The 14,445-nt window shown below is 39.9% G+C and overlaps 1 protein-coding gene across 2 annotated transcripts in view; it reads left to right on the top strand.

The window, feature by feature from the left end:
- The window catches only part of C5 (complement C5), a 94,638-nt gene that overhangs the window by 11,757 nt on the left and 68,436 nt on the right, over positions 1–14,445 (top strand). For both annotated transcript variants that reach the window (XM_008273377.4, XM_017350045.3), the window contains exons 4-9: positions 1,098–1,168; positions 3,121–3,212; positions 5,348–5,430; positions 7,998–8,088; positions 10,019–10,133; positions 12,362–12,488. In XM_008273377.4, the coding sequence (XP_008271599.2) occupies positions 1,098–1,168; positions 3,121–3,212; positions 5,348–5,430; positions 7,998–8,088; positions 10,019–10,133; positions 12,362–12,488 (579 nt within the window). The remainder of the gene's footprint in view (positions 1–1,097; positions 1,169–3,120; positions 3,213–5,347; positions 5,431–7,997; positions 8,089–10,018; positions 10,134–12,361; positions 12,489–14,445) is intronic.

Below are 14,445 nucleotides of genomic sequence, written 5' to 3'. Positions count from 1 at the left end.
CTATCAGCAGATACTAGTGTCCCTGTTTTACCACAGAGATAACTAATATATAGGGAGATTACATATCCCATTCAGGGTCACACTAGGAAGTGGCAAAGGCAGGGGGTGAAACCAAAGTTTTAAACTCCAGGGCTGTGTGCCATAGTTTTGTGATGTCCTCCTCTGGCAGCTCCCCAGCAATGCACAAGCCTAGACCAGGTGTGTCTGCAAGGTAGGAAGAAGGATTTGGGTGTGAGAAGGGAAAGGAGAGAGCAAAGTGTGCAGGATTTATCCAGCTCTGTTCTTTTTTCTTGTAGTCTCAGTAGAACCAGTTTCAATGTGACTTCTCATGTAGGGATTTGCACAACACCAACCCTTTAAAAGGTGTTTGGTTAATGGTGGCAGTTCTATTTTATTTCAGTAAATTTTTGGCCATGAAATAACTTGAATATCAGCAAAACTTAGAGATGGAAATATATATTGGACAGAACTAGATCAGTGTGGCTCAAACAGCTGTCAGTTAAAAGCTACACAGATTTTTCTGTTGTTTAAAAACAGAAAGAGATGGAGAATGAACAATTATTGAGCCCTGCCAATATTTTTTTTAAACAATGAGGATCTGGTTTAATAAATAACAACAGAATACAATTCAAATCAGCCTTGTTGGTTTTCATAAGTAGAAGAGTGTACACTGTCTGAATCAAACCAGTTTTTCATTAAAATCTTCAACTCCAACATAGGACAACATATTAACATGGCTCAATAAAACCATGTCACTATTTTTGCTACTATGAAATTCTTGATCAACAATGACCTAATTACAGTTTAACCAATTCTGAACTATGGATGTGTTCCAAAGACTTTGTTTGTAAATGTATCTGAATGAATTCATTAGGAGAATCAGTTCTTTAAAGTTCAGAGGATTCTTTTCAAAATAAAATACGCTTTAGTAATACATATTTATGCAAACTAACTTTTTCTTTCTTTTAAATTGTGTGTGGTGATGAGTATTGAATTTTTCTAATGGGACTCCTCTCTTTTAAGGATGATTGTTTTTTAAAAAAAATCAAAATACCTGTGTATTTAGCAGCTTTTGATGATATCAATTATTTTTACAGTAAAAGTTAGAGTTTATTCATTGAATGATGACTTGAAGCCAGCCAAGAGAGAAACTGTCTTAGTGTTCATAGTAAGTATCTTATTTATTTTAATAATAAATAAATAAATTCTAAATTAACAAAATAATCCTTTACTGAAGTGGAATAAGTAAAGGAAACTTTGAGCTGGGTCTTAATGAAAAGAATTCATATAGATTCTTTTAAAATAGTGAAGACCATTTCATGTAGAAAACAGCATGAATTCAGATATGGGGGTGGGAAGAAGTACAAAATGAGAAGAGTAGATAAGCTGACTGACAGAAGGTCTGGAAGAGAACTAAACAGAGGCAATGGCAGCTCAAACGCCTTTTCTCTGTCAGAGATGACTAAGGGTGTAAACATAAGCTCTTTATCCCATGTCTCCACGGTTAAGCTTGAGTCATACAGAGCCCTGGCACCACATACAGAAGAATGAATACCAGTTATTCCATGTAAGAGCTGCGCCAGGGACAGAGTATTGAGGAAGCTAATCCCAGAGCTGTAGGGAGGGAGTCAGTTGGTAGGCAGTGTCTTAGAAGGAGCCCTTGAGAATGACTATCTTAGGAGGACTGTGCACAGTGGATGACAAGAACAGCCGGAAAGATGCTTACCTGCAAGTGTGGTTATTATTCAAAAATAATTTTACAATGTTTAATTCAAGAAAGCCAGTTCTGACCATGAATTTCAGTAATGGTAAATAATGCCAAACTTTGGAGTCAAAACTAAACTGAACCACCACAGATAGTCCAAGAAAAGTAGAAACCTAATTTCAGTAATTTGCTAACATAAAACAAAGATTGTGGGGAAATTTATCAGAACTTTGAGGTTTATTTAGCCATTATTAACCTCAAAATGTCTATATTGTACCTTTATTGAATGTCTGGTTTAAAAATATAGTTTGTGGAATATTTTATAAACCTTCAAATGAACATATGTAAAAATTAGAAACAAATTTGTAAAATCAACTAGGTATTTGGTTTATTAAAACCATCAGGTTGTTTCCTTTTAGATTTAATTAAACTTTTTTTAGTTGTACAGTAGAAATTTGAACCTCTTCTATATAGTGAGGAGAGATGGATAAGATTCCAAAAAGAGGGAGAGAAATGGTTTAAATGAACAGTGTTTGCCTTCCATAATACTTCATGTGTCCTCATCCTTCATATAAGATAGGGATATTTGTTGGTAAATATTTTTGTAGATCAAAGATTATATAACCAGTTAAAAATTTTTAAATGTGGTTCCTGTGCTTTTGTGATTGTCATGATTTAGTGTGTTTCCTCGAGATTCCTGTGATAAAACTTAATTCTCAGTGGGGCAGTGCTAGGAAGTTGGGCTCAGTGGGAGGTGTTTAGATCAGGAGGGCCAATTGAGGCTGTCCTTGCAGGAGTCGGTTAGTTCTCACAGGAGCGGCTTTGTTATAAGAGCAAACTCTTTCACACATGCTTGCATGCCCTCCACTTTTCCACTAATGCATCAGGAAACGAAGCAGGATGACGCACTTGTCAAACATCAGTGCCAGCCGGCGCCGTGGCTCAATAGGCTAATCCTCCACCTTGCGGCGCCGGCACACCGGGTTCTAGTCCCGGTCGGGGCGCCGGATTCTGTCCCGGTTGCCCCTCTTCCAGGCCAGCCCTCTGCTATGGCCAGGGAGTGCAGTGGAGGATGGCCCAGGTGCTTGGGCCCTGCACCCCATGGGAGACCAGGAAAAGCACCTGGCTCCTGGCTCCTGCCATCGGATCAGCGCGGTGCGCCGGCTGCAGCGGCGGCCATTGGAGGGTGAACCAACGGCAAAGGAAGACCTTTCTCTCTCTGTCTCTCTCTCTGTCCACTCTGCCTATCAAAAAAAAAAAAAAAAAATCAGTGCCGTTCTCTTGGACTTCCCAGCCTCCAGAACTGTGAGCCAAAATGCATCTCTACCCTTTATAAGTGAAACGAGCCAGCCTCAGATATTCTGTTACAGCAACCAAACCCGCACTAAGACAAGGATGTTTGCTTTTATTCAAAGGATCCTGAAGGATCAGAAGTTGACATGGTGGAAGAAAATGATTATACTGGCATTATCTCTTTTCCTGACTTCAAGATTCCATCTAATCCTAAGTAGGTACAAAGTATTTACTAATCAAGTTTTCCCTAAAGGCATATCTGCAACTTTTTGATGTGAAGCAGAAGAACCAGTCAAATGGAGCCACCTAGTGACAGCAGAAATCTCATGAATGTGGATAGGCAGAATCTTTAAATCTACTGAGGTTAGGCTCAGATCCTGGCTAAAAAAACACCCCACACTTTCCACACTCTTTCCATTTCTCCCATTTGGCTTCATGAGAGAGGATTTAAGAACATATTTAAATAGGATTTGATGAAATAAATATACAGAGAATACATACCTGGTATATACAAACCATGATAGGAGTGTGAGATACAAAATAGAAATGAAGATTCCATAGTTCCTGCTTTGAAAGAACATTCCATAGAGCAGGATGAAAAAGACAAGGGCATTTGTAAATGGCTACCATACAACCTTAAAGCAAAATCTTTGTGTTCATTTTTTTCTCTACCCTCCATAAAGGAGTTTGTAATTAATACACTGTACTAAACTTTTCTGAAAATTTTAATTGAAATTGGGGGTTTTAAACAATCTGGATAATTTTAAAAGTACGTTCCTTGAAAGTACTACACGCTCTATAGAACAGCATGGAATCCATTGTTGCATCACTATCACCGTTTCTCCAACTGTATCTTATACCACTTGCTGCACAATGACGTACTGCGTTCAGCCACGAGATTCTGCCATTCAGCACTCACGTACCTCAGTACCTTTCCCCACGTTGTCCCCTCTGCTTAGACTGTGATGTACCCTGCTCTCACAAGGCTGGCTTCTTCTCATCTTTAGGACACAGGGCAAATGTTGCCTTTTCAAAGGGGCAACTTAATGTGGTCCCTCACTCTCTTTTCCTCTCCATCTAAACACCACGTGTATCTCTTTCATGACATTTATCTCAGATTCATATTTATTTATTATTTATTTGCTTGCCTTTTTATTCCCCACCAGATTGTAAACTCCTGAATGGCAGGGCCCTTATTGGTGTTGCTCATTGTTGCATCTCCAACACTTCAACACAATGAGCGCTTGATAAATATGTGTTCAATTAACGATGATGATGATAACCATAATATTAGCATTTACTGATTCTATAATCAATCTGTAGACATTAGTTTTCCCATTTCACAAAGTAGGTTGAGTAACTTGCCCAAATCAAGCCTGGTAGCAAATGGAAAAGTGAGAATTTGAATTCTCGTGGGAGAATTAACACTAGGAAGCTATCAGTTTTTTATCTTGTTCATTTTATTTCATCTCTAGTGCTTAGTCTAGTGCTCAGTAAATATACTTGAATGAAGGTTGTTGATTAAACAATTTTCCTCTTTAAACAAATTATACTTTGTCTCCAGCCATAATTTCATTTATGTGAAGTGGTAATTTTTTTAAAGATTTATTTATTTATTTGAAGGTCAGAGTTACACAGGAGAGGCAGAGAGAGAGAGAGAGAGAGAGAGATATCTTCTATCCGTTGGTTCACTCCCCATTTGGCTGCAATGGCCAGAGCTGAGCTGACCCAAAGCCAGGAGCCAGGAGCTTCTTCCGGGTCTCCCATGTGAGTGCAGGGGCCCAAGGACTTAGGCCATCTTCTACTGCTTTTCCAGACCAGAATAGAGAGCTGAATTGGGAGTGGAGCAGCCGGGACTTGAACCAGCACCCATATGGGATGCCAGCACTGCAGGCAGCAGCTCTACCCGCTATGCCACAGCACTGGCCCCATAAAGTGTTGATTTTATCATCCAGACACAAACTTGATATGTATTTCATTTTCGTAGAAACATACTTATGGACTTTCTGCTATTCTGTGGGTTTTATATTGTGTGAGCATAATTTTGCTGCATCATTAAGTAAACTCTCAACTGTCATAAGCTTTTAAAATCTAAACTAATGACCATATTAGGATCAAATACTTGCAAAAATAATACAATATAGGAAAAATGAATTACTGAGCAATATTTTTTCTTGGAAATGTTAATTATTTTTGTTTACTGCTTGAACATCTGTCACATATAAAATATATTACTTAAGCTATCCGTATGTATTATTCCATCTTTAAAACAATAATGTATTGTATTTCTTCTGGGTGAATTAGACATGCTTGATGACATCTGTAATAGTAAATATTTTGCTTTCACAGATATGGTGTGTGGACAATTAAAGCTAAATATAAAGAGGACTTTTCTACAACTGGAACCACATATTTTGAAGTTAAAGAATATGGTAATTTTGGACAATTAAAAAAGTTTACCTATAAAAAGTTAGTGTTCTTGCAATAGTTTATTTTCATTAATGTACTTAATGCAAGTCCATTCCCAGATGAGTCAGCCTGTGACTATGGTTACTAGCACTGCTTGGGAAGTTGTAGAGTGGTGGTTGTTTGAATACCTAGATACCAGCACACCCATCCTTGTTAACCAACTGTGACCATGCGGACTAACCTCTCTGGATTTGTGTTCCTCATTACAGAGCTGAAAGAGATCCAGTCCCTTAAGGAGCTTGAATAGTTGAGGTCTTTTCTAAATAATGATTTTAGAAGAAAGGCAGTCAGAAGAGATAAGTAAGACATAGTAAAAGTAATAAATTATTTACTGAAGTCTTACAACCAATTAGTGACAGCACAAACATAATTCAATTTCCTTAACCTTAGTCCAACACTGTTTTCTTTCTGGATCATAAATTCCTAATAAGTTAATTTGAAAATTCAAGATAATCTTATTTTTAAATCAATCATATTAATGGATTAATAATTACCATATAGCTAATCTTTCAATTTCTTATAGTAGTTTGCCAGAGTATCTGTGTGCTCTGCTATCAAATTTAACTGTCTTCTACTTAATGTCATTTTTTATTCCCTCAGGAGGCACATAATAATATGGAAAACAACAAGTACACAAATTTAAACAATTAACAGGGAAAACTATAAAATACATTTGTTATGATGAAAATCAGCCTTAAAGACTGCAGGCTCCCTGTGTCATACAATCCTAACCAATCTGCCTTCCTCAAGGTGTTTTTGCTGCTTTCCGTACAAGTTGAGAATTTACTCACCTCTCATTGTCTGTAGCCACCCTCACTGATTCATCACCAAGCTCCCTCTAAACTACTGCAAAGCCTCCTAACCACTCTCTTGCTTCAAACTATCTCACTTGATATTAGCCCAAACAATCTTCAAATGGAAATGTTGTGTTGTTTCACACTGAAAAGTCCCCAATAGCTCCTTATTCCTTTTATGGAAAATCAAAATTCTTACTTTGAGCTCTTCCTGAATTACCTCCTCTTCAGCCTCATTTTATAGCATCGCTCACCTTGTTTCTCTCGAGCTCTGGTGTCTGTACCTGTGATGTTCTGTCTGCCACAACTCCTACACACATTGCAAGTCTCAGCTTAAGACCCTTTACCCAGAGAAACGTCCCCTGACTTCTTTTTCCTAGTTATGATCCCCTGTACTTTACACCAGTGTCTACACTGCAGTGTAGGCATTTGCGTATTATTTATATCTTTCCTCCTTGCTTTACTATGGACTCTTTAAGGACAGTTTGTGTCTGTCTTTTTGACTGATATATCCGTGTTGATGGACACATGCCTGCTCCATGGCAAGCATGGAAGAGCTGTTTCCCTGCAATTCTTGGCAAGAACACGCTTGCTTTAATCTTTTTTTTTTTAAGATTTATTTATGTTATTTGAAAGTCAGAGTTACACAGAGAGAGAAGGAGAGGCAAAGAGAGAGAGAGAGAGAGAGGTCTTCTATCTGCTGGTTCACTCCCCAGATGGCTACAAAGGCTGGAGCTGTGCCGATCTGAAGCCAGGAGCCAGGAGCTTCTTCTGAGTCTCCCATGTGAGTGCAGGGGCCCAAGGACTTGGGCCATCTTCCACTGCTTTCCCAGGCCATAGCAGAGAGCTGGATCAGAAGTGGAGTAGCCGGGACTTGAACCAGCGCCCATATGGGATGCCGGCCCTGCAGGCCACGGCTTTACTCGCTGTGCCACAGCGCCAACCCCATTTGCTTTCATCTTTAATAGCATTGGAACACAACCCAGAGCAATAAATTGCATTGTTCATTTACTCCAGTATCCATAAATCATGTGAGCAAATCTGAAGTCAGCTGCCTCACTTAGTCTGTCCACATCAGGTTCACCTAATCACTCAATTTTCTATTAACTACAGTGCAGAGTAATAAAATTAGAATTTAGAAGCCCTCTGAGTTCTTATAGAGAGAAGACAGTGCCACTTTTACAGGTTAAATTGTTTTTTCTTGGGCAATCAATTTACCAAAGAGAAAAACATCCACAACTCCCTTTTTGTACTAATTTTACAGTTTTTCATTGCTGTTCTTTCTTATAGATAATCATAAGCTGTTTCTTTCTCACTAACATCAGAGTTTTGTGCTGACACTTAGAGACTGGATGGATTTTATCTAATAAGACAGAATTTTCCTTTTCTATTTTCAATTTATAAACATTTTTTAGAATTATGAGATGGGGAAATGTGCAAAGATAGAGAATGGTCTTTGGTGCACACTCTAGTGGAGGAACTAACTGCCTGTGATAAATGTTATTATCAAAATACAAGTGAACTGCTTCTGGCACATACAGGATGCCCTGACCGCTGGTGGAGTAGGAAGGCTAACCTGAGATGCTGTAGTTGTTGTCCTCGATGATGAAGAGGAGGAGGAGCGGGAGCTGGGCATTGTTTTCTTGATTTACAGCTCGTTCAAGTATGGTTGTTTGCTCTGTTTTAAAGCTACTCTAATTTAAATGATATTACTGTCTCTTTATTTTTATTTGCAGTCTTGCCACATTTTTCTGTCTCGATAGAACCAGAAAGTAATTTCATTGGTTATAAGAACTTTAAGAATTTTGAAATTACTATAAAAGCAAGGTAAGAAAGTCCATTTTTTCAACTTAACCAGTTACATTGAATGCCAACTGTGTTTGGGATTAATTACCTGAAGTGAGATTTATAATTTATTAGCAAAGTCTTCCATGGTTTAATGGCTGACTGATTGAAGAAACATCTTGCCAGTAGTTTATTTGCTTATTCTTATTTTAGCTTTGTTAGTAATGCACAAACAGAAAAAAAGGTCCTAAACTCAGTGTGTATGTTGGGAAATCATTGTGAGTTAGAACACTGGTACTGAGATATTTAAGCCTTCACTTGTCTTTTTTTTTTTTTTAATAGCTTACTCAGTCTTAAAACACACACACACACACACACACACACGCACAATTTACAAGTCTGCAGGGCGGTTCTACTGATCTGGGCCAGGCTGATGTCCACAGGGCTCACCCATGTTATCTGCAGTCAGCTGGGGATGTTACATGTATGGGAGTGGCTGGCAGTCAGCTGGAGTTAAAGTTACTAGGCTGTGTGTGTATGTCACTGCTCAGCAGGAGCAATGCTCAAAGACAAAGAATGGAAGTGTGGGCATCCTCTGGAGGCCTCGGCTTGGTATTTGGCATGTCTTCACTTCTACCACTATCTTTTGTCCAGAGTTACAAGGCCTGCCCAGGGGAATCAGTCTCTTTCCATTGCCTCTAGTATACTCAAGGAACTTCAAAGGTTGTGGCCACTGGAGAGGTGAAGCATCAAAATTAGTTTTGCATGCAACCGGTTCCAAAAGGCTAGGTCATTTGAAAATGAAATATAATGTGGTTGATAACCAATTATACAACTATATGTACCAAGCATTTTTCTTAGAACTCTGCATGTATTAGCACATTTAATCTTTATAACAGCTTTGTGAAGTAGACACTATGTGACTCTGTTCATAGTACAAATGAAAAACTGAAATATTAGATAATTTGCTCAAGATCACACAGCGAGAATACTGCACAGCCTCTCTGGTTCTGGAGTTCACACCTGTATGCTAAACCCTGCCCTGTATCACTTGTCTGTTAGCATTTGCTCTGGAAAATATTGTCATTTGATTTAAACCAGAATAAAATGTTCACTTGAGAGAAAATTATAGAAACTGACTTTTTGTAATGGAAACAATTTATTGTTCAAACCATGAATAAGGAAAATTACTCTTTTTTAAAATATTTTTATTTTATTTGTTTGAAAGACAGAATTACAGAGAGAGGTAGAGACAGAGATAGAGGGCTTCCATCCACTTGTTCACTCCCCAGATGGCCGCAATGACAAGAACTGCACCAATCTGAAGCCAGGAGCCAGGAGCTTCTTCCTGGTCTTCCATGTGGGTGCAGGGGCCCAAGGACTTGGGCCTTCTTCTACTGCTTTCCCAGGCATGGCAGAGAGCTTGATCAGAAGTGGAGCAGCGCCCATATGGGATGCCAGCGCTTCAGGCCAGGGCTTTAACTCACTGCACCACAGTGCCAGCCCCAGAAAGTTACTCATACTTTATAGTATTATTGGCTATGCACAATAATTATATTATTCTTACTTTAATGCTAAACTAAAATGGAAATATGAAGTTTGAATTTTTAAAAATTGCTTGATATTGCTGTTATTGGACATACTCCTTTTAAAGGCATAAGTAGACAATAAGGTGTAGCTCCTCACTGTTGTCATAATCTCTGAGAAACAATGTGGGCTGTGGGAAAGAGCCCTGGAGCTGGGCCTTTTCACCTCCCAAGATCAGCCTTCCCAGGTAGCACAGTGTAGTAAAAATCCATTCAAACTCCAGCTTTCTTATTGTGACCCTATGGAGATGAAATGTAATAGTGGATAGAAGGCACCTTAAAGCCTGTGGGGGGAGAGAGGGTTTGTAATTTCAACTGTTACATTCTATTTGAATCTCATTATTGTAGCCATGTTAGCTAAACAATTTTATGGTACTGTTTGACAGATATTTTTATAATAAAGTAGTCTCTGATGCTGAAGTTTTTATCTTTTTTGGAATAAGAGAAGACTTAAAAGATGATCAAAAAGAAATGATGCATAAAGCAATGAAAAGCACAACGGTAAGATGTTAAGATACATTCACTAGTATCTAAAATGACGTGAGAAATTGGAAGTTACCTCTAGTAAAATCCTCTAGCCCAGTCCTTTTCTTTATGTGGGTGCAGGAATTGAAGGTGAAATCTTCCACTGACTGCGGTAACGTCCCCTTTCCTTGGCACCTGCCTCCCTTGCCATTTGCTCTGCTGCCATCTCCTCCCTCCTTCCCTTTTGTTACTATTGCTCCAATTTCTTACCACAGATTTCTTTGCCTGGCATCTCTGCAGAACTGTTTCTTCTACTTGGGAATGTTCTTTCCTTCTGTCCCCTACTGCTTCTTTGTTGTCTGGCCATACGATCTTCTGATTCAAGTTTCAGCATTGATGCCCTATCACTGGGAAGCCACCTCAACTCCTCTAAACCAGGGTAGCCGGGCCTTCCAGCTACTCCCCAAGCCTCTCTGTTGGGAGCATTTTTCACTCTTTATTACAGTGGCTCTCAACCATGAAGGGCGTTTATGACTATCACAAATGGGAAATTAGGTGCTGCCGGCATTCAGTGGGAAGAGGCCAGGGATGCTGCTAAATTCCTACAATGCACAGAACAACCCCTCTGCAGCAAAGAAATATCCTTTTCTGAATGTCACTGACGCTGAGGTTGAGAAACTCTTCTATATTGGAATGTTTCATTTACTTATCGTTCACTTTTGACATTAAATTCCTTGTGGGTCTGACTTGTTCCCATGATCTGCCCATAGACAATGTTGTTCCATGCAGAGAAGGTGATCTGTAAATATTTGTGAAATTGTGTGTCCATGGTTAAGGGCTGGTGGCTGCTCGAACTGAGGTTAGAGCCCTGTCTCCTTTTCCTTTTTTTTTTTTTTTTTTTTTGGTGTTCTTTACATTATGTTACAGATTATATGTGTTCACTGTTGTATTCTTTCCTGAAATCATTTTAAACTTGAAGAGAGAGATAGACAGGCAAGACAGACTGACATCTTCCATCTACTTGCTTGCTCGTTCTCCAAATGCCCACAAACAAGCTAGGGCTGAAAGCCAGGCTGAAGCTAAGAGCTGGGAACTTAATCCATGTCTCCCACATGGGGTGGCAGGGACCCAACCACTTGAGCCATCAACTGATGCTTCCCTGGGTGCAACCAGGAAGTTGGAATCAGGAGCAGATCTGGGACTCGAACGCACTCTGATATGGGATACAGGCATTCCAGCAGTGTCCTTACCACTTCGCCAAGAGCCTGTCCCTCACTGATGCATATTCATGTGGTTTGCATCATAAATTATTTAGCTTCTGCTTTTGCAAAAGACAGTCTTATTTACTGAAGACAAATTAAAGGCCTTTTTAAAATGCTGATTTCTGTCCAAAACATTGAGATTTAGAGCTAAATAAAATAAAATGCTTGGCCTCAAATCAGTTTTAGAAGAATACATAAGATAAAATCTGTTTAACTGTTAAATAGCATGACTTACCCTGTATCCCTTTACCCACCATATTAAAAAAAAATTTTTTTTTATTTGTTTATTTTTTGACAGGCAGAGTGGACAATGAGAGAGAGAGACAGAGAAAAAGGTCTTCCTTTGCTGTTGGTTCACCCTCCAATGGCTGCCGTGGCCGGCGCACCGCGCTGATCTGATGGCAGGAGCCAGGTACTTCTCCTGGTCTCCCATGGGGTGCAGGGCCCAAGCACTTGGGCCATCCTCCACTGCACTCCCTGGCCATAGCAGAGAGCTGGCCTGGAAGAGGGGCAACCGGGACAGAATCCGGCGCCCCGACCACGACTAGAACCCGGTGTGCCGGCGCCGCAAGGCGGAGGATTAGCCTAGTGAGCCACGGCGCCGGCCTCACCATATACTTTTAAATTAGCTTTTAAATTTGTAAATAGTGAAGTACAAATCAAACACCATAAAACCCAACAAACCTTTAGTTAAGGACAGAAGAAAGGAGAGAGGCCTGGAAAGATGGATGCTGGCTCATAATTTAGAGAAAGACGTCATTGTCAACTAAGTACCAGAAAGATCTGTAGGTCCATGTGCTATTTCCACATCTATAATTCTATACAAATAAATTGGAAAAGAATGCCTGGGCTTGATTTTGGACTCAGTCCTTCCCTTCACTGGTGGTGCTCAATCCATCCTCTGACATTTGCCTTAAATTCACAGGCTCTTAGAAGCAGATTTTGTTAATTTTTCATTATAAATTTTCTGAAGTAACCCTTGCATTTTCCCCTTTTAAAAAGTTGATAAATGGAGTTGCTCAAGTCACATTTGATTCTGAAGTGGCAACTAAAGAGCTGTCCTATTACAGTCTAGAAGATTTAAACAACAAGTACCTTTATATTGCAGTTACAGTCATAGAATCTACAGGTAAGTCTGTGTGTGTGTGTGTGTGTGTGAGAGAGAGAGAGAGAGAGAGAGAGAGAGAGCGCTCTGCCACTCTGACTTTGGGTTCCTAGTCCCAACTGATGTCTGAAGTGGTTCTGCAGGCTCTCTGGCCTGAACATCAAGCACACCAGTCTTCTCACCTGGTGAGAATCAAACCCAAAATGGGATTATGTATGCAACATACTATGCAAATGAAAAATAACAGTATTGCTATAGTTCTAATCTCCATATCTGTGCAATGTTGTACTGGAACTAAATGCTTCCTTCAGCCCTTTCCAGCTATACTATTCAGGAATTCTATTTGAAACTGAAGGTAGTAGTAAGTCTCTAAAATGAGTATAGTAATAGCAGACACCTCATAGGGTTGCAGTGAGGATCAAAGAGCCAAGATATGCAAAACCCTTTAACAGTACTTGTCACATAATGTGTGCCATAGAAGTGTTACTCCTCCTCCTCCTCCCCTCTCCTCTTCTTCCTCCTCCTCTTAGTCTGCTTTATACTTCCCTCTTCTTCTCCTTCCTCCTATTCCTCCTCCTCTTCCTACCCCCTTCTCTCTCTCCTCACCACTGTTTCTTCTTATCCTTCTTCTTCACAAGGGTTCACCTACGACTTCCTTAATATCATGTCCAGCATCCTCAACACATCCCAGTTGTTTTAAAAGTTGTTAGTTACCCCTTCATACTGAGTCAAATTGTCTTGTTTTTGGTATGCCTTGATTATTAATGTTCTTTGTATTTTCAGGTTGATATTGAACCCCCAACTAATGTTGAACAAATAATTTAGACACATTGAGCCCAGTTTTTAATATGTAAAATAAAAGTTAGATCAGATGATCCCTAAGACCCCTTTCATCTCTTTAAATTTGTCCCACTATGGTAGCAGAATGAAGAATCCAGGTAATTATCTAGTTATTGAGCACCTTGAATATAATCAATAATGCTCAGTAAATGTTGGAGAGTGATGATGACTTTATATTCCTTACCTTAGCTATTTTTTCAACACTCTCTTAATGTTTCTTAGTTTATTTTTTCCCTTGATGGATTTCAAATAAATTCAATTTAAACAACATTTATGAGGTATCCAGAGTGTTGCCAAACAGGCAGGCTTGTAAATATGAATGCAATAGCATCCCAGCACTCAGGTGTAAGACAGGTGAACAAAGAACTCTGTTACATGAAAGAATTCTAGGCCAGCGCAGCGGCTCACTAGGCTAATCCTCCGCCTTGCGGCGCCGGCACACCGGGTTCTAGTCGTGGTCGGGGCGCCGGATTCTGTCCCGGTTGCCCCTCTTCCAGGCCAGCTCTCTGCTGTGGCCAGGGAGTGCAGTGGAGGATGGCCCAAGTGCTTGGGCCCTGCACCCCATGGGAGACCAGGATAAGTACCTGGCTCCTGCCATCGGATCAGCGCAGTGTGCCAGCCGCAGCGCGGTGGCCATTGGAGGGTGAACCAACGGCAAAAGGAAGACCTTTCTCTCTGTCTCTCTCTCACACTATCTACTCTGCCTGTCAAAAAAAAAAAAAAAAAAACTCGGTCTTGGGAAAATACTTAATGCTATTGACGACCTTCAGGGGAAGGCAAGCTCCTAGATGATTGTTGAGAGCTAAGATTGGTGTCATGAAGATAATTAGACTTGAAGGAGACTAAGTCAGGTATTAGGGAAGGATGGCAGACAAGGAGAAGTGGAAAAATTTGCACAGAGAGAGCAGGTCCGGAAGAGTGGGCAGTGAAGCTTGGAGAACAGCAGGTTATCCATTTAATGGACGTATTGGGGATATCATGGATGGGATATTGGGAAGGAATTAGAAGGTTCTAGAGCTTTGTTTGTTATTCTTAATAATTTAATTTGAGTTTATTCTGAATAGTTTTAGCTGGACAGTAACACTGCTATGTGGACCCAGAGGGTTCCCTCTTTATCAAGCTCTCTCTTCCTCATTCTGCA

Source organism: Oryctolagus cuniculus, chromosome 1, assembly GCF_964237555.1.
Source record: "Oryctolagus cuniculus chromosome 1, mOryCun1.1, whole genome shotgun sequence".
Lineage (NCBI taxonomy): Eukaryota > Metazoa > Chordata > Mammalia > Lagomorpha > Leporidae > Oryctolagus > Oryctolagus cuniculus.
Note: the sequence above shows the minus strand (reverse complement) of the source record. Positions and strands in the feature narration are given on the sequence as shown.